This window comes from Otolemur garnettii, unplaced genomic scaffold (assembly GCF_000181295.1).
Source record: "Otolemur garnettii isolate 467f Iridium unplaced genomic scaffold, OtoGar3 scaffold00126, whole genome shotgun sequence".
NCBI lineage: Eukaryota > Metazoa > Chordata > Mammalia > Primates > Galagidae > Otolemur > Otolemur garnettii.
The window spans coordinates 3964526-3984847 of NW_003852521.1; the positions used below are offsets into that span (position 1 = coordinate 3964526).

Consider the following 20322-nt stretch of genomic DNA (forward strand, 5'->3'; position numbering starts at 1 on the left):
CAATTTGCTATTTCACACTCCCAACATATTTTAAATTGGGAAATTATAATTTACTTGAACTATCAGACCTTCAGGAGATTATGCGCTTACAAAGAATTGGAACTAGAAGTAAAGGAATTCTAGTACTTACATTGATAATAAATAATGTTAATTAACTTAATTCCCAATAGTCTGGTCATGCTCATTAAAAATATATGCACAAGTGGAATATATTGTCAAACTCAATAGAAATGGAATTATTGTTCAAATAAAATATTTTAATGACAAAATTCTAGCTAATTTGATGTGTAAAAACAAAATGCTAGCTAATTTTATATATACACTTATAATATGTAAAAGTAGAAGTTATGTTAAAAGCAGCCTCTGAGATTTAGAGATGTACTTAATAATTACAAAAAGGTTGTGAGTACAAAAATTAATGTTTGGTGTTGCAGTATTCTCAATAATGGTAAAATGAAATTTCTATTCATTTGAAGTCAGAAATATAAGATTATACATATTTATATTAATATTTTAAAACTCTTCTCATTTTTTGGACAAGGTACTTAACATATGGGTGTGAGTAGTTTGTGAAAATTCATAAGCTATATACCTGAGATATGTGTATCATTCTTATTGAAAATCATACTTCAATAAAAAGCTTCCTTTAAAACACACATTTCAAATGTACCATTGCATAGAAATGAGTATAATTGTGATGAATATGTTACTTAGTTCATTGTATATCGAAGCAGTACTCCGAACCCCATAAGTGCATCAATGTACAAAGTTATGAGTACTCTGAACCCCATAAATGCATCAATGTACAAAGTTATGATTTAATAAAAAATAATTAAAAAATAAGTAAAATGACAGCTTATGTTGACAAAGGAAAAAAAGAAAAAATAATAAAAATAAATGCAAATGGCAATTAAAGATAGAAAAAACACACTTTTCCCAAAATATCTCATCAAATTCACCATTCTGAATATACTCAGGAAGTAATTTCTTAATATTAGCATTTTTACAGCATAAATAGTTTATAAAAATTGGAGTTGACACTTTGTATATTTAGGCAGAAAATAATTTAAGATCAAGTCAAATGAATTGTTTTGGCACATTCTTCCTAGAGCACTGCACAAAATGCTAAACGTTCTACAAATATGCACACAATTAAGACACTAATGTCAAATGATTTATGTTCTTTACCATAAACAATACAATATTTATAAATAATGTTCATCTTTGACTAATACAGAGTTCTCATTGTCATTTTAACTGTCCGTCTTAGCTTTAAGTTTCTGTCCACTTTGTAGGAGATGGTAACTTTGTGTACCTTTAAGTGTGGGGATTTTTGTCCCTGCTTAGAGGGTAAAATTTATATCTATTTGTTGCATAAATCCAGCAAAAGACAAAGCGGATCTCAGCAAAGAAGAGAGAATTGCAGCAGCAGATGGCTCAGGGGCAGCAGGGAGCAGGGGGGCTGCCAGGGAGCAGCCCCGGGGAGCTACGGCAGCTGGAGAGCACCCTGGACGGCCTGGAGCGCAGCCAGGAGCGCCAGGAGCGCCGCATCCAGGTAGGCCGGAAGTCGGGGCCTTGAACTTGGGGCTGCCGTGCTGATTTCCGGGTAGACTTGAACACCGCAGGAGCATTTGTTACCACCTCTGACCCTCCAGCTCTGTGTTCCCTCCTCCACCGAATTTTCTCTGTTCCTCATCTCATCCACCTTAGAGGTAGGTTTTATAATTAGCACATTTTGTAAGTGTGGCTGCTTGAGAAGAAAGAGTTGGAGGACCTGCCCTGACGTCATATGGCAGCACTCCTGATGTCATATGGCAGCACTCGGTAAAAAAGTCAGGATTTCAAACACACCTGTTTGTATCCAGAAATTTGCTCATATTTTACTTTTTTCCCAGGAAGTCCACACATTTCTGCTTTATTGTGATGTTGACATAATACCTTTTAAAAAGTTTTTGAGTTTTTGTTACCTACTTACTTGGCTCTCTCTACCTCTCTCTTTCTCTCACCCTCCTTTCTTTTTTGGGAGAGATTGGGAGGCACTTTATTTGTTGCTTATCCACACATTAAGTAATATCTTTAGATTTCTAGGACGTTACAACTGACAAAGGACTCAAACATCATCGGCCTCTTGTGTCTTCTTTTTGTCTTTGACATTGAGATTGAGAGAAGAAAATTCTTATAGAAGAGATTTGAATCACACTTAATCAGTGTGACTGTGTGAAATTTTGTTGAGTTCACTCAAAGTTGACAGCTTAGCAAATGCATGAAAATGTGATGATAGTTTGTGACCCACTTAGGTCATTTGTAACCTGATATGTTGTTTGTTTTTTCAAATTTAGGTCACATTAAGAAAATGGGAGCGGTTTGAAACAAACAAAGAAACAGTTGTCAGATACCTTTTTCAGACAGGTTCCAGCCATGAACGCTTCTTGAGTTTTAGCAGTTTGGAAAGTTTGTCTTCAGAGTTGGAACAGACAAAGGTATATTCATCAGACCATGTGGTTCCTTGGTGCTCAAGCACACTGCACACACACACAAAAAAATTATTTCTTATACTTTCTTACTATTAATTGCTATAATTCGTTTAATTAGTATTTACTATTTGTTGCTGACCCACTTTTTCCCAGCACACTAGGGAATAAAAATATAAGTAAGATTTCAACATCAAGAACTAAAATCAAGTTTTCATGAAAATGGAAATGGTTAGTTTCCTAATAGAGGCAATGATTTTTTTAACTGAACTTGAAGAGCAGATGAAACTTTGAAAGTGAAGTTTGGAGTAGAAAATAAGTATTCTTGGAAGGCAGAATGGCACGAGGGATAAAAGTGTTTGATATCCAGATTCTGTGTTATAAAGTGGAATAAAAGGAGGTGGATTAGTAAAGGAAAACTGTGCTGCTTCCCAAGGAAACTTGAAGACCTTAAGTGTTATATTACCTGTAGACAACATGGAGCTGGAGCCAGTGAAGGATTTTAAGAGGGTGACACCACCAGACCCGTGCTTTAGGGAACTGAATCTCTGGGTGGATGTAGAATATTAACTGAAAACGTGAAAGACATTTTGGGTTACGGTGTGCAATAAGAAAATCATTGCATATGGGCCTCTGGGAGTTAATATGGACTTAAATGAGGGGTGGCAGTTAATACATGGGGACAGCTGGAAAAGAGGAGTACACACTAAAATCAGGCAACTAACAGGATAGAAAGATTGAAGGAAAGGAACATTTTACTGAAGGTTTTGAGCTTGACAGAGACAATGGGAGTAGGATGGGGAACATGAAGGACTAGCTGTTAATGGGGAAAAAAGATCAACTCAATTTTGGACATGAGTTTGAGGCTCCAGTGGGACATCAAAGAGAAAATATTTAGCAGATGGGCTGGTTGAGCTCAACCCTCTAAGCTCAAATAGCTTGGACACTCCGAGCAGACAAATAAATTTGTACAAAGCATTTAGAGATCCTGTTCTTTGCTATTGCACATGTTTGGGTTTATAGAAAGTCTGAATTAGTATAGTCGTGGATGAGCTGAGTATGAGAAAAAAGAGGATTGCACCCACCCTGTGCTAGGCTTTAGCATTAAACCCTGGTGCTCCTGTTGCCTTACCAGTAAAAGGCTTCTCTGTCTCTCATACTGTTTTGTTGTTGTTTCTCCTAGTACTAAATTACTGAAGAGTTTGAAGTTTGTAAGTCCACAGAACTTTCAATTCTGTAAAGTTTTTATTGATCATTTAAATAGAACATTGTTTTGTTTTTAATAATAACTATTTGATATATATATTATATATATATTATATATATATAAAATAATGTACTTTTTATAAATACAAAGCACATTTGTTGGGTTAATTTTTATATGTGTTAGGGCCAAGGCTCTGAACCAGGATTTCTGACACCCTGTGCCTCTGTGTACCTAATTCCTTTAAATTTGTTTGTCTGTAGAAAAAACAAATGTAACTTGTTTAGTCCTATTATTAAAATTTTCCTTAGTCCATGATCATCTATGCTTTGCATCGATTTAATAATATAAACTAACATTTATTGAACATATACAGTGCTTGTCTAATCACTTGAGTTTACCATCTCATTTAATCTGCAAAATAATCTTCATAAATAGCTATCATTGTTAATCCTGTAGTCTAAATAAGGACACGTAAAGCACAAAGTTGGTGATGAACTTGTCCAAGATCTTGGATTACTAAAGGGCAAAGCCAAAATTCAAACCAAAAGGTCTCAGTCTACAGCCCACACCCTTCGTTACTATGTTTTATTTTTGTTCAAAAACTGAGCCACTTTACTTATCACCTCTGTACACTGCCACATCAGCACACGTAATCTAGAACAATTGTTCTCCTCTGCTTCTTTACCCACCTTGCCTTGTTATTGCAATTGTTATTCTGGTTGGTAGCCCTGGAGTGGTGGTTGAGCTAAGGAATGGTCTTGTGTCCTCTGTGTGCCGGGGTAGGGTAAGGTGTTCATAGCAATATGCTGTTTAATCTTCACAAAGGCATGTAATTCACCAAAGTCAGACAACTAGTAATTCGATCCTAAGCTTCACTGTTTTAAATTTACTTTTTCCATCACATTTCATAGACATGTGTAATAACTAAGATTTACCAGCGTTTAGGTCAGATTATGTCTTTTTTTCATGGAACTGGGAAACTAAATGGTTTCTTTATGAAAAGACCACTGATCCTCTGTTTTGACTAAGATATTAATTAAAGAAATTAAATTAAATTCCTATTTATTGGCCTAGAAATCCATTATCTCTATGGCTCAAAGAAGCCAGTCACTTTGCGTGGTTTGTGAACTGGCCTGTAATAACTGACTGTATTTGTGAACAAGCTGTTGTTACAATGCAGCTGAGAAGTGTAAGCAAGAAACCAAGCCAGGAAGCCATGGAGGAAGCATTTTTGTGAGAATTGTTGGATAACTGTGAACACAGAGAGCAGGCTGTGTATGTAAAATGAAAAACATGAGCAAAGTGTCTATTTTGGCCATATGGAAATGTCAGTTCTATGGTTGAGTACAGTGTAAGATCCATACGTGTACAAATCCACCTATTCTGGGGAATACTACGCAATATATGCAAATTCAGTATTTGCAGTTTGTTTGAGGACAAAGTTAAGTAACATCAAATGTCTACCTAATAATTATGTTTTTTTCTAGGAGTTTTCTAAACGGACAGAAAGCATTGCAGTCCAGGCTGAGAATCTTGTAAAGGAAGCTTCGGAGATTTCCCTTGGGCCCAAAAATAAACAGCTGCTGCAACAGCAGGCCACGTCAATCAAAGAGCAAGTCCAAAAATTAGAAGCCACGCTTGAAGACGAGTACGTGCTGGACAAGTGCTAGACGTTCTGCTCTGAGATAACGTTTAATATGCTCTTTCCTGTATCTTGTATTCAAAACACTCTTTTTAAAATCTCAAAGTGTCTGTGTATTTCAGCATGTGTTGAGGAAGCAGCTCATAATTCAAAAGAAAGTATCACCGATACAGAAACCAATGCCTGTAACAGAGCCAAAAAATAGAAGGGATGTGGTCTGTGCATCTTAAACTGACCACGTTCATGAGAAAGCCATAACTATCCCATTCTGTGGCCTTTGCATTTTGTAAAGGGATCCTTAAAAAAGAATCAATATTTAAGATTTTTTTTGCTATCTTATTCTGCTGTCACCAGCTAAAAGGAAGAAGAGATATTTTGTTAGTGTTGATATTGGGCCTAAACGCACATCACATAGAGCAAATGTCTCCAGCTGGAAGAAGCTCATGAGTCTTGTTTACAGTGCCTCGGTATCCAAATTATCACCCAATATGCTATTTCCAGAAACTAACTTTAAAAACATATTTTATTTTTAAACACTTAATGGTTGTTTATATGAAAAGGAAGAAATAACAGTTTGGCTTATCAATATCCTGTTATATATAAAATATATACGAAAAGATTTGGAGGGGATAAAGCTATGAGTCTATAGCCAATATTCCTCAAAATAACATGGCTAAGCATTTCTACTTGTAAGGTTATTTAGTGACAAATCAGTGACACATAATAGCTTATCGTTCTTGAGAAACAGGACATCATTTGTAAGATGCATTTTAAAGTGTAAAATGTGTTTTTAATGCTATTAATACCTCAAAATTAACATTTTACATTTGCCTAAATTTTGAAATTTGATATTTTATTTAAAAACAAGTTATGACTTGAAACTTTAAAGACTTTATATTAAATATTCTCCATAAAGTTACAGAAATAGCCAAACTTAGAGTTTATTAGAAAGGAAGCTGCTTCTATTAAGAGTGTCCATTTGCATCTTTACCTCATTTAAAAGGTTGTAAGAGAGTATAGCTTCCATTATTACCTGTACTGCTGAGCACACCTAGGATATAAATTTGAGATTGCAATACTATTACATTTGACAATCAATGATGCCATTTTACTTTTCTTGATGTCTTCAAGTGCCTTTTGATAAACAGGGACATTCTTTTATTTTTTTTTAAACCCAAGAAATTATCAATTCCATTATATACTGTTAGGTTCTTAGTTTTTTCCCTGACCTGAAAGCCATATTCACCTGGTTACATATCCATAACTGATGCACACTAGAAAACTTTCGTTGAAATTTTATTCATTCTATCTGTTACAAATAAAGCCTAAGTTGTATAAAAGTAGTTTAGGGTGCTCCATACACAAAGTTTATAAAACTCTCTTAGAATCAGGACCATAGGACATTTATGAAAATAGCTAAAATCTCTATAGATATAAATCACAGACGTAATTCTACTGATAGTTCCTGCCTGGAAGCAGGGGATTGAAATCACAAGCCCTGTCTTGGTTCGTGAAGATACAACTTATAAACATTTTTCACTGTAAAGCATCATTGAGGTGTCTCTCCTTGAAGAGCAAGAGGAGTGTGTCCATGAAGATAGAACTATTAAAAAACTGTGTGCACTGGAATCCCTTCCTGCATAGTTTATTAAAATGAGTCTTAGCAACAACTGGTCACCTGCAGAGTTTAATTAGGTTATTCCTGGATTCAGACCCCTTTGGACCAAGTAATATTTTGTTTGAAGTGCAGTTCCAGTCATGACATAGCATAGATGCCATCTCATTTAAAGTTCATTGTCAGGGGAGATAGGAAAACTTGAGGCCTGACCAGCTACTCCAATCAAAGGTGCATTTATTTTTTCAGTTCAAATAGTTTCAACTTTGAAATGGTCATAGATGTTTTCACTATCTTTTCACCTGATGATTTAAAGGAAAATGTGTTGTCTCTGTTAAAATACTGCATTTTATTTACTTAATTTGGTTAATTTTAGTATTAAAACCATGGAAATGGTGAAAACCAAGTGGGATCATTTTGGCAGTAATTTTGAGAGTCTGTCCATCTGGATAACTGAAAAAGAAAAGGAGCTCAATGCCTTGGAATCATCGTCATCTGCCATGGATGTGCAAATCAGCCAAATTAAGGTGACCTGCTCACACGTTACATTTATAATCCATGTTTAGCTTTTAAGAGCTCCTTTCTTACATTTCATCAAGTGCCGTTTGGTCCCAGGACAAATCTTTCATTCCCATGTAACACTATGATAATTAAATCCACATAAATTACCAAGCTAAGAGGTCTTTATTGATAACTCAGCAACATTTGATAGATGGAATTATGTATTCATATTGTCTGGCTTGTGCATTCAAAGTCAATGTTGTATGCAATATCATTAAAATATTTTTATGGTTACATTATTCTTTTTCTTGATTCTGAATTAATTTCAGTGGAATTCTCTGTTGATTTATTTATACAACATGAAATGTATTGATAATCTACAACTAGGCTTTAAAAGAACCATTCTAAATGTCTCTAGCTCAAATATTAATGGCACTTTCCCTCACCAACCACAAGGAGGAGTTTGAAATGCCACTTTCTTTAGGTGAAGCCATCAGACCCAGGTGCCCTAAAGTTTGCTTTTCTGACCTTGGGGCATGGACAGAGATGGCTCTGATTCTTTCACGCTCCTGACTCTAAATAACCACACAGACTGTCGTCATCCGCTTCATTCAAACGGTTTAAGAAAAATGGGCTGAAAGAAATGAGCTCAGCAGTGTTCATCTCTGTCCATGCATTTTCGAGCTTCAGCCATTTCATTTTCTATCTCAGCTCATGTTGTTTTTTTTTTTTGGATAGGGAAAACCCTCTGCCATTTCTTTCAATTAAATATAGTAAAATAAATTCCAAGGTGAGGGGACATTTCACACTATGACTCAGATCAGTTACTGCCGTGCGCAGCGTGGGAGGATGCACTGTGCTCCGCTGAGATTCCCCGCTGTGCAGAGCCTCCCTGCTCATCACGCAGCTTTTGCAACCAAGGATACGTGGAGTGTGGTATACACAGTCTGCTAAGTCTTCTGTAGCCTGCTAGGAAGAGAAGACGAAAAGCCATGATTGTTAATCTTTAAAACTGTTTTTTAAAGTCATTTAACCATTTTTACTAAATTCTAAATAAAAAAGAATAGCACATTTAAATAATTTTATCTCAAAAAGTCTCCTTTCAAAAATTAACAGTTTTTAACGTTTTTATCCTTTCTATGGTTAATTTACTGATATTTTCATCTTTATTCTAGGACTTCCAAAATATATCCATGATCAATGTCATCTTACCATCAAATATATACATATATATAATTATGTATTTTAATTATAGCATTATATTATTCTATTTATATATTAATATAATAACATAGTTATATATAATTTATAATTATATATTATTATATATTGTGTATTATATTATTAATATAAATATAGAATGATATGATAATATATAATATAATTATATATTATAATATATAAATATAAATATTATTAATATATTACATATTTTAAAATACATAAGATTCAGTTGTTAATTTTTTGTCATCACACTAACAATCCATATTAACATGTCCAATATGGAATTTTGAAAATTATTTGCTATATATTAAGTGTAATAATACTAGGAGAAAGATACTAGAACTAAGCAAAGACAGGATATAACACCGTATCCTGTGCAAATTGATCTGGTAGGTTCATTGTCTGTTTCCAAACAGAAGACAACATTATAGGAAATTTGAAAAATATTGAAACATGTATCATAGTGATTTCACTTTAAGATTAAAATTAATTTCACTTTAAAACCACTTTAAGATTAAAATTAATGAAGCATATGTATGACTGCAAGGTAAATACTCTAAGCCCATTTTTATTCATCACATGCTTTTCTAAATGGCCAATTTCTTACTCCTAATTGATAATGATAAATAGTAAGAACATATGCTGGGTTCATCTTTCATCTTCTGCTCTTGTGGGGATTTGTTAAACCACAATTCAACAATATGATTGTGTGGATTGTCTTTAAGCATTTTTTGATAATGAGTGATAATAAGCAATATTCTAAAAACTAAGAACTTGTTCTTCACTAAGATTGTTTCCCTGCTGAGTTTCAGGCACCTAAAACAATTACTGGTACCCTGTAGACACTCATATATATTTGTTGAATTTATGAGTACATTTTATAGGTAAACATATAGTCGTCCAAAAACACCAAAATGAAGACAGGCTGGTTTAATGCTCAAAGAACAAATATATGTCAGTTAGACCACTGCAGTCATGTGTATGAAAAATAAAAATAAATAACTGATGCATGCTTGGCACTTCACCTGCTGTAAGTCGTTTTCACTTGTCTCAACTAAACAAGTTATTTCTGACTATGCTGAATCATCTGGACTGTAGTCACAAATTTATTTCTTTAAGGGTAACCGTAGTTTTCATTTAAATTATTTGCACTGAAACTTGTCTGAATTTGGGGCATTATTTTGACTGAATAATTTGGCCCCTTTACTCTAAGAAGCAATTTTCATTTCTTAAACATATGTTTATGAAACACATAGTGCCTCTACACACATACGCACACACATCCTTAGTCATTACCAGTATTTTTCAGGTTTTGGCTAACGTGAAATGTCCTTTTTGCTCCAAATTAAAATTATAGTTCCTAGGCTCTTTATTGTAGAGTACATAGCTAATGCATGTAGGAGTGGAGACCCTGGAACAGCAGTATCAGCATCATCTGGGAATTTACTAAAGATGAAAATTCTTGAGCCCCACCTTAGACTTCCTTTGTAAGGCTGAATCCCAGGTAAGGATGGCCAGATCATCCTAATGGATTCTAGGTGTGGAATTACTGACATAAACAATAGATACTAAATATGAAAAAACTGGTTTTAGGTAGGAATGCAATCACAAAACCTTTTTAGTTTAGTAAATATAAAATACTCAACTGCATTTTAGAAAAATAAATGTATGTCCCTATCAGGATTCTGATGAGTGCCTGAAACAGAGCTTCCCAGATCAGATGATTGAAATGCTTGGTCTGTGGAGGAAGCAGAGAATTCTCTGTGCCTTCAGAGGTATTGCGAGAGATCCAGGGACAGCTCCTGGCTTACTTCACCACAAGCAGGAGTAGCTGCTTCGCTTTATTCTCTATCCAGGGAGCACAGTGCACAACCTCCAGGTTGTATTTTACAGACATTGTCCACAACATCTGTCCTCTCCAAACACATGGCATCCGCTCGTAGCTGTGCTCTAACCAGCCAAGTATGTTGAAATGTTAGTTACGGGAATTTTCCCGATTTTCTCGATATGCAGATAACAACATCATCTCAGGAAGGCAAGCTTGCTCAGCCTGCATTGTCATTTTTCTTGTTTTAAATATTAGGTCACAATTCAAGAAATAGAAAGTAAGATCAGCAACATTACAGGATTAGAAGACGAAGCTCAGTCGTTTGCTCAGTTTATTACCACTGGAGAATCCGCTCGAATCAAAGCCAAGTTGACACAAATAAGAAGGTACTGGGAAGAACTCCGAGAGCATGCTCAGTGTCTGGAAGGAACCATCCTGGGACATTTATCACAGCAGCAAAAGTTTGAAGAGAACCTTAGAAAGGTAAGAATTGGTCCTTGTACACTTAAATTATGTGGTTTGCATTGTATTTAAAGAGAAGCACAAATAAATATCCCACAAATAGTAGAGCAAGGAAAAGACAATTTGCCAATCACCTACCAAGTTGTCAAAGATGCGTAAATTTATAACTATTTATAAGGCATCTTTTGGCAAAATATAAAAACATTATACATTGTGTTTGGGTAGTCATTAAGACAAATATTTTCCTTTCAATTAATGGGACTCATGGCTCGATAATTTTAAAAAATGCATTTATTATTACATTGAAAGTTATCCATAAATGGTAGATGAGCTGCTACTTCAACTTTTTTGCCTTGATGTATATTTTTCCGATGACTATTTATATATTGCACCAATGTTTTAGATCCAGCAGTCTGTGTCTGAATTTGAAGATAAACTTGCTGATCCAATTAAAATATGTTCTTCAGCTACAGAAACATACAAAATTCTCCAAGAACATATGGTAAGAGTATGCATCAACATTCCTACTATTTATCAACTCAGAAATCTGATATTCCTACTTGAAAAGAAAACAGCACTTTCATGAGAAATGAAACTGGAAAATCTTCTATGTTAGTTGAGAAATGATACAGACCAAATATTCACTTTCTATAATACAAGAAATCTTGGTATGCAAGTATGTTTTCATTAAAATGTATATTAAAGTAGCATTCAGCTAAAATATATTTGTCTCTTTTAATTAGAACATGTAACATTTTTATATCATAGCTTTAATAGACCCTGTTACCACTTGCCAGCATTATAAAAAATTAAATGTGCAAGGAAAAAATAGATGTGCCCAGCAGATTTCTGATTTTAACCCACTACACTCAAATATGCAAAGAATATGTCCTCACTAACCTATTTCCAATGATTGACTTTTTTGATCTATTCCCTAAACTAATCATGGCAAGTCTTCTGCAAGATTTCTGTAGAATTTGAGGGAAGGAGCAAAGAGGGAGAATTATATATAAAAAATACTAAAATGAAATATGTTAAATAATGAACAATACTACAAATATTATTGTTACTACATGCACATGTGTCCACATTATGTCCATAAATGTAAAGAAAGAGAGCAGCCATGATGGAAAGCCAGCAGGTGACAAAGTCACATCTGCAAAGGGAGTGGAGATTTATAGTGTCTGAAGATTAACAATGAGAATACGTTTTTGTGTTTTTTTCCTTTCAATTAATGGGACACCTGGCTTGATAATTTTAAAAAATGCATTTATTGTTACATTAAAAGTTATCCATAAACAGCAAATGAGCTGCTACTTCAATAGCTTTTTTGCCTTGATTATACTTTTCCAATTACTTATGTAGTATTTTAATACAAAACCATGAGGAAAAGTAGAAAAATTCACATGATGAAACTATTTTAATGGAGTTAATAATGGAGTACCAGAGAGGACAATATTTCTCTGTTTCTAATATTTAGATTTCACTGGCCAGGCATGGTGGCTCACGCTTGTTATCCTAGCACTCTGTGAGGCTGAGGCAGGATGATCAACTTGAGCTCAGGAGTTCAAGACTAGGCTGAGTAAGAGTGATACCCTGTCTTTACTAAAAAATAGAAAAATTAGCAGGGCATTGTGGTGGGTGCCTATAGTCCTAACTACTCAGGAGGGCGAGGCAAGAGGATCACTTGAACCCAGGAGTCTGAGGTTGCTGTGAGCTGGCTGACACCACTGCACTTTAGCCTGGACAACAGACTGAGATTATCCCCAAACAAAATTAATTAAAAGCAAATTGCCTTTCTAATTTGTAAACTGGAGATGATAGAAAAACATAGGTCTTAATTTTTTTCTAAAGATTGAAGGAGTTCATCTGTGTGACACGCACAACACAGCACTGCCGTGTTCTTGTTAGTACCAGCAGTATTGGATCCTGACAGCAGCCAGGTCAGCCGTTTCTTTACAGATAGCTTTTGTAGAGATTATAGTGTGTTACATGTAGCTTTTGGAAACTAAGAATAGGGGTTTTTAAATATGTATTGAACATAAAATGAATAGTAATTTTCAAAAATTATCTGGATTAAGGGAAAGTTAAAATTATTCAGATACACGGCTGCACATTCCTATTTGGGGAAAGTCTCTGCATGCTCATTTTTTCATTCTGTGTTCATGACACAACTTTCTCTTCACTTTCACTCTCTCGCTGAAGATCATAAGTCCAGATTTTTTTTGATTTAATTTTTAGTTATTTTTTTGAGAGGTTACATGTGGCAATGTAATAAAATCATGTAACTTATTAAAATCAAATCTGTGTCATTGGGTTATCATCACCTTAAACAGTTGTCTTTTCTTTGTGCTAGAAACGTTCAAATTATTCTCTTCTAGCTGTTTGGGAATATACTGTAGATTATTGCATCTACCTGATCTGTCACAAGCTAGGTCTTATTTCTTCGACTGACCTGTATATTTGTACCCTTTTTTGAGTACCATTACTATTTGTTATGACTGAGGGAAAATCTTTTTCCATGATGCATCTCAAGGAAAGGAATGGGTCTCAGTTGATCCTGTGCTCTGGTTGTATTCCCTCTGCACCCTTCCTAGGATCTCTGCCAGGCCCTGGAGTCACTGAGCAGCATGGTCACCGCCTTCTCAGCCAGTGCCCGGAAGGTGGAGAACAGAGACTCCTGTGTCCAGGAAGCCACAGCTCTGCAGCAACGATACCAGGGGACAGTAAACAGGGCAAAGGAGAGACAGACTGCACTGGAGAATCTGCTGGCCCACTGGCAGAAGTGAGTGACTTTTTTTTTCTTGATTTATTGTCATTCTTAAATAGAACATTCTAGACTAACTATTCTTTAAATGATGGGAAATCATCGTCTGTGATGTAAATATGTGAACTCATGAGTCTGCTTAGGAAGATGTTGATCTTCATTACAAGATGAAGATTCCTGCGAGTGAAGAGGATGTTTATGTATCTTGACATGGTACCCAATGTGAACCTGTCTGCAGGTACACACGCAAAGATGAAAGGAGAGGTTTCTGTACCACCACGTCTAAGCCCGAGATAGCCAACATGCTGTAAATTATAATGCTGTGTGTTCCAACTTCAGAAAGGTTTAGTCTTCTTGCATGATAATGTTAAACAAAATGGTTTCTTTTCTCTGCTTCCTTTAGGCTAGAGAAAGAGCTGGCATCGTTTTTGACCTGGTTAGAGCGGTGTGAAGCTATCGCCAGTTCCCCAGAAATGGACATTTCTGCAGACAGAGTCAAAGTGGAAGGTGAACTTCAGTTAATACAGGCAAGTTCCAGGAAGTGTGAGGGAATAGTTGTTCTTTGATTTCTTTGCCTATTCAGCTTCCTCATTCTGAAAGAAATTCTATAGCTTCTTAGTATGACTAACTTAATATAAGTCAGACTCTAGAAAACTTCTTCAGGGTTCAGAAGTATTTTAAACATTCCAGTAAAGGTTAAGTGGATTCATTTCTAAATCAAGTACTAATAATAACAACTCTCTTGAGTTTGGCCCTGAAGACCTCCTGTTTGCAAGAATGTGAAACCTTGGGGCAGCAGCCACCTGTGTCACATTCTCATTCTGCCATGCGCTGCTTTCCCCAGGCCCTGCAAGGTGAAGTCGTGTCCCAGGCCTCATCCTACAGCAACCTTTTACAATTGAAGGAATCACTGTTCTCGGTGGCCTCCAAAGATGATGTGAAAATGATGAAACTACATTTGGAGCAGCTGGATGAGAGATGGAGAGATTTACCCCAGATAATTAGCAAGAGGTGATTCTCAAAACAACCTCCAATATTGTTCATTTATATTTAAGTGATGAGTATATTAATTAAGAAAGCATGGTTTTGTTTACTATTATTTAGGTCAACCATTCAGGGAATATTTACAGCAGGGAAGAAACTATTCTATCAGTCATTTTTTTAAACTGAAATATATTCTTTAAATTTTTTTTAAGGAGGTACTTTTTGGGGCAGGGGTTAATATGAGGGTACATGCGATTAGGTTACATTATTTGTGTTTGTAAGGTAAAGTCCAAAGTCTGAGTTGTAGTTGAGTCCTTCACCCAGGAGATGTGCCATATATATCCTACATTGCACCCATTAGGTGAGGACTTACCAAGCTTCCTCTCCTCTCTCCCCATCTTGAATTTAATTGTTTTCTTCTTACATGGGCCTGTAGCTGTTGATCTGCTAGTTTCAGATTGGTACTTGGGATTCTTGCTTTTCCATTCTTGAGATACTTTGCTTAGAATGTGTCCTCCAAATCGATCATTTTCTTAAATCAAGGTTTCCAAAAATAAGTATTTCTGTTGAACCTCAATTTGCAGTTTTAGTTGTAAAATCAGGGCAAATGATTACACCAGATGAAACAGATTGAAGAGAGTAGTGTCGTTAATGTTGGTATTTATTACCGAAGCTGTTTGTGTACAGGAGAAAAATGCTAACTAAAATTTTACTCATGTGAAATTTAACGATCAGAAACATTTTATATACACAAGCTGCTCCGTTTTATTTTAATATAGATCTCTGGAGAGAGCAAGAGAAATTATTGTTATATTAAATGGAGGCAAAATCTATTAAATCTTAATTAGCTGGATGATTAACAATTTGCATCTATACCATCCTAATAAACCAGAAAAACAAATGTTCTCATTGTATTAGGATTGATTACCCATGTGATCTTAGATGAGTATTTAACTTGTCTGCCCATTTTCTACTTTATTTACTTTTATTGAAAATGTTTTAATTTGGCCATAGATTCATTCTTTCAGCAAATATTTACTGAGTTTCTACAATGCATGCTGGGGACAGCAAGAGTACACAGAGCTTCGCTCTTCACTTTCGTGGAGCTTATATATATTCCATGGTTTATTTGTTCCTTTATTCAATCATCAAAAGTGTATTGGGCACCTGCTGAGCTTCAGGCACCATATCAGTTCTTGGAGCCACAGAAATAACAAAAGCTGACCTCCAGGAATTTACTGATTAGTGTGGTAATAACAAGGAAACCCAGAGAGAACTGAGTGTGGGGTATTACAGAAACAGGAAGAAAGGGGATATTTCAATAGATTAAGGAAAGATTTATGGAAGGATTTGATGCCAGTTCTTGAAAAATGAGCATTTTCTGTCTCTTTCTCATTGGTAAAGTACAGGACTTTTAAAATGATACAAATATTTGAAAGCATTCAAAGTGTAATTTATGTGTGTGGAAGATTTTATAAAGATTAAAACATGAAAGCTGATTTGAAAGTTGAACTTTGGATATAAACCGTTAAAATGAATGTTGGTATTTGATTAAGAAATGTTTTTTTCCTTACAGACAGAGTCTTACTCTGTCACCCTTGGTAGAGTGCTATGGCATCACCGCTCACAGCAACCTCCAACTCTTGGGCTTAGGTGATTCTCTTGCCTCAGCCTCCTGAGTAGCTGGGACTACAGGTGCCTGCCACAATGCCCGGCTATAAGAAATTATTTTTAATATGAGTTTTGAATTCTGATCTGTTTACTGACTATGAATCAATTAATTCATTTTTTACAAAAGCACTTATTGATCCCTGACCGTATCACAGATACCTTTGTTGGGGCATAGTTGTAAGCAAGGAAACAGTCCTTGCTCCCATGGTGTGGGGGACAAGGAGGAAGGGGATTGGGGAAGATAAATAAATAATTAAACAGGAGAATGAACCAGACAATTTCAGGTGGTACAAAGTGTTATGAAGACAACAAAATGGGGTAACAAGGCTAGGACTGCGGGATGGTGCTTCTTTAGACTGGGTGGCCCAGCAAAGCCCCTGTCAGGGAGATGACACCCAATTAAGATCTGAGTGCTGCTGGGCAGGGAACAGACCGATGGCACTCTGGGGACAAAGCACTTGGACAGAGGGAGGGAAAATAGCAAAGTCTCCAAGGGAGTAATGAGCTGGGATATCCGGGAATGGAGAGGTCAAGGGGAGTGTGGGGCAGCAATGTATGAGACGAGGCCTGAGAGGGAGATTGTGTGGGGTCTTTGGAGACCACAGTGAGGAGTTTGGGGGGTTTGCCTCCCCAAGTACAATGGGAAATGGCCCCAGTTTAACCACAGCAGGGAATGCTCTGATCATAAGAAATAATTTCTGACTGTTCTGTCTTGGGTAAGGTTGCCTTGCTCCACCCTGAAGGTCCGAGTCATTCCTCACACCTGCATTTCTGCACTGACACTGATTGTATTTGAGTATTTTGTAGATTTTTTTTTTTTTTTTTTTGCAATTTGTGGCCAGGGTCTGGTTTGAATCCACCACCTCCAGTATATGGGGCCGGTGCCCTACTCCCTTGAGCCACAGGCACCGCTCCCTAGAGAGTCTTTTGTACAGAGGCAGAGGTGGAAGGAAGGAAGCCAGTTAGGGGGTCAGAGGTCAGCCAAGAGAAGAGATGAGATCAAGACCTGGTAGCGAAGATGGAGAGAAGGACAGAAAGTCAATATACGGGGTGAGGTGTCCACTGTCAGGGCCAGGTTGAAGTCCTGCTCCTGGTGTGACAACAGCTGGGACACCCATGATGACCACGTGCTTTACAGAGAATCAGTATGTGGACATGCCCGGGCCAGAGGTGTGGATGAAGAATGCAGGGGTGAGGAATGACTCGGACCTCAGGGCGGAGGGAGGCAACGTTAACCGGGACAGAACATCTTGAGAAAAACAGGAAGTGGGAAGTAGAAGATATCGAGAGGTCTAGCTTGTCCATATGTGACATCCCTTTACCCTTGTGTCAGTTTAACTCCCCGAATACGTCATGACCCCTTTCTGTCCACTTACACAATGTCGTGACGAAGACGCCTTTCTCTCCCAGGGCCAACTTTCTTCAGGCCGCGGTTGCCGAGCACCAGCAGTTTGATGAGCTGCTGCTTTCCTTTTCCGTCTGGATTAAGCTGTTTCTCAGTGAATTACAAGCGACTTCCGAGATAAGCCTAACAGACCATCAAGTGGCTCTCAGCCGGCACAAGGTAAAGTGCATTCCTTTAAGACTGAAGAATTTATTCATACACACAAAAAGAGTTCTTGAATGACAAAGAGAAGCAACATAAGAAAAACACATGGCATCAATTTAACTTTTTATTCGTAATTGAGCATGTAAATCTAAGCAGTGTGTCATGCACACAATCAGCAAATAAAACCACTGCAGATAAACCAGGCAGCCACCTAAAGAATGTCTCTCCATGGGGAACAAATGCTCTCCAGCAGAAAGTGACAAGAATGTCCAGTTTTAAACTTCCTAGGTGGTTTGATTTCAATACTGAAAACTAACACTGAATTTCAATACTTTAATGATATAGCCTTTCTGAACTACTGTTTAGCTTGAAAGTGGTTTAAAATTCATCACTTATTTCTCTTTTTTATAAATTATGCATATGTTCAGGTGAAGGGAACTTTCTCTCTGTTCTCTGAAAGTCCCATTAATTTGAGTCTGTGTAATGAACTGACGCAGACCATTAACCTGGAGGAAAAGCAGCGGAATGTACTATGTGCCTGTGTACAAGAGTCCCACAGAATAGGAGACTCGGAGAAGGACCAAGTTTCTATGCCCTCCAGAAAGAAGTAGGGGCTGGGGCTTCTGTAGGGGAGACTGAGGGGAGGAAATGTACTGTGAGAAAAGGCTGACTTCGTATACAGGGAGAGAAGAATGGACTTTGCCTCTGGGGAAAGGTAGCTTCCCCTGTGAGTTGCTTTGCCCTGGTTGATGAGTGCGTTCCTTCTGGGCTTGTCAGACAGAGCCCTTCCCTGAGGGTGCGGCTCACTGGTGCTCTCCGGTTGGACATCCACAGCACCGTATTTTAGGGTATTGTTTTCTGAACTCCAAGACATAATATCTATCCTGATACCAAAAAACATTTTAAAAATTAAATATTGACCATGAGGCATTGGGAGGGTGGGAATGAGCTATGTGATATGCTTAGAACCATTCTTAGTAACAAAACACTTGCTATTTCTTGAGTGTTATGCTGTGCTAGGTTTGCTGATTGGCTTTGCAGAAAGAAGAGCAAATGTTCTCTGTTGAAGACAGGAGGTGGTTTCATCACTGGGAGGAAAATACCCAGCTTAGTGAGGCTCCTACCCTCCACAGAGACTGGGAAAGAGGGGTGCTATCTGCCTTACGACTGCATTTCAAAGGGATGGCACCCAGGTCCTCAGGAAAAACATCCCAGGGTTATAAAACTGACCAGAGGCTCTTGCAGGATAAATAGGGTGGCCATAAAGTTCATGTGCAATTTAAAGTAGTTGTCCTTTCAATTGCACTTTAAAATCGTTGTCTGTTAGATTACACACAAACTTTACGGCCACTCTCTATAGTAGGTCATTAAATCTGAAATGTCTGATTTCAAATCAAAAGTTGAGCTTATTATATCTTAAGCAAGAAGCAGCACAGGTACTCAAAGTATGTGCCCAAACTGTTGACACAGTTTTGCCACCTTAGTGGCAGCTGGTGTCTGCCAGCAGTGAAGAAGCCTGGAGAGCGGGTGGCAATGAAATTGTGAAAAGTGTTTTCCACAGCTTGCTGAGAGTTGAATATGTTCCTTGCAAGAAGTGGTCCAAAGCCTGGAAGAAGTGGCAGGCAAGGTCTGGTGAATGCGGAGGATGACAGAGCGTTTCCAAGTCCAGATTCTGCAATTTGAGCATCGTTGTTTGTGGGACACGTGGCCAAGCACTGTCTTGAAAGAGGATTCCCGACTCTGCTGACCAGTCTCAGCTGGTTAATCACAAGCCTTCTCATCATGTCGTCCAGCTGACAGTAGTTGTCATCTGCAGTGTTTCGTACCAGTGCTGGGCCACCAAGCAGACACCATTCGCTTTTTTTTTTCTTTTAATGAATATCCAGTTTTGGACCGTGTTTCAGCACTTCATCTGTATCCAACCTTTCTGCTGAACACTTGCAGTTGTCAACAGGATGTACTTTTCATCATGTGTAACAATATGGCATAGAAATGGTTCACTTTTATATTGGTCATGACCACAAAGAAAAGCAAGCTTCAAGATGATTTATTTTCTGATGCTCGTTTACTTCGTGCAGAACCCATCTGTCCAGCTTCTTTATCTCACCAGTTTGTTTCAGATGGCCCAATGTTGTAATAGTAATGTCATACCTTGCTGCTAATTCACATGTAGGTCGAGATGGATTCGCTTCCACTACACAACTTTCAGTTCATCATTACCCACCTTAGTTTCAGGTCTCCCACGTGGATTGTTCTTAGGATTTCAAGATTAAAATCACCAGAAAGGAACCTGTCAACCATCTATGGACTACGTGTGTTCTGTAGCCACATCCTTCTCAAACAATATCTGTTGATATTTTGAGATGTCTATGCTAGATTGGTCCCACAATGGAACTCATGA

The 20322-nt window shown here is 37.2% G+C and overlaps 1 protein-coding gene across 10 annotated transcripts in view; it reads left to right on the forward strand.

Annotated features, from left to right (window-relative positions):
- The window catches only part of SYNE1 (spectrin repeat containing nuclear envelope protein 1), a 448631-nt gene that overhangs the window by 167060 nt on the left and 261249 nt on the right, over positions 1–20322 (forward strand). For all 10 annotated transcript variants that reach the window (XR_002775281.1, XM_023517949.1, XM_023517955.1 and 7 more), the window contains 10 exons: positions 1385–1555; positions 2340–2480; positions 5166–5326; positions 7312–7462; positions 10744–10971; positions 11354–11452; positions 13548–13735; positions 14121–14244; positions 14562–14728; positions 17783–17936. Coding sequence is in view for 9 of the 10 variants with exons in the window: in XM_023517949.1 (XP_023373717.1) it covers positions 1385–1555; positions 2340–2480; positions 5166–5326; positions 7312–7462; positions 10744–10971; positions 11354–11452; positions 13548–13735; positions 14121–14244; positions 14562–14728; positions 17783–17936 (1584 nt within the window). In the remaining variant the exon portion in view is untranslated. The remainder of the gene's footprint in view (positions 1–1384; positions 1556–2339; positions 2481–5165; positions 5327–7311; positions 7463–10743; positions 10972–11353; positions 11453–13547; positions 13736–14120; positions 14245–14561; positions 14729–17782; positions 17937–20322) is intronic.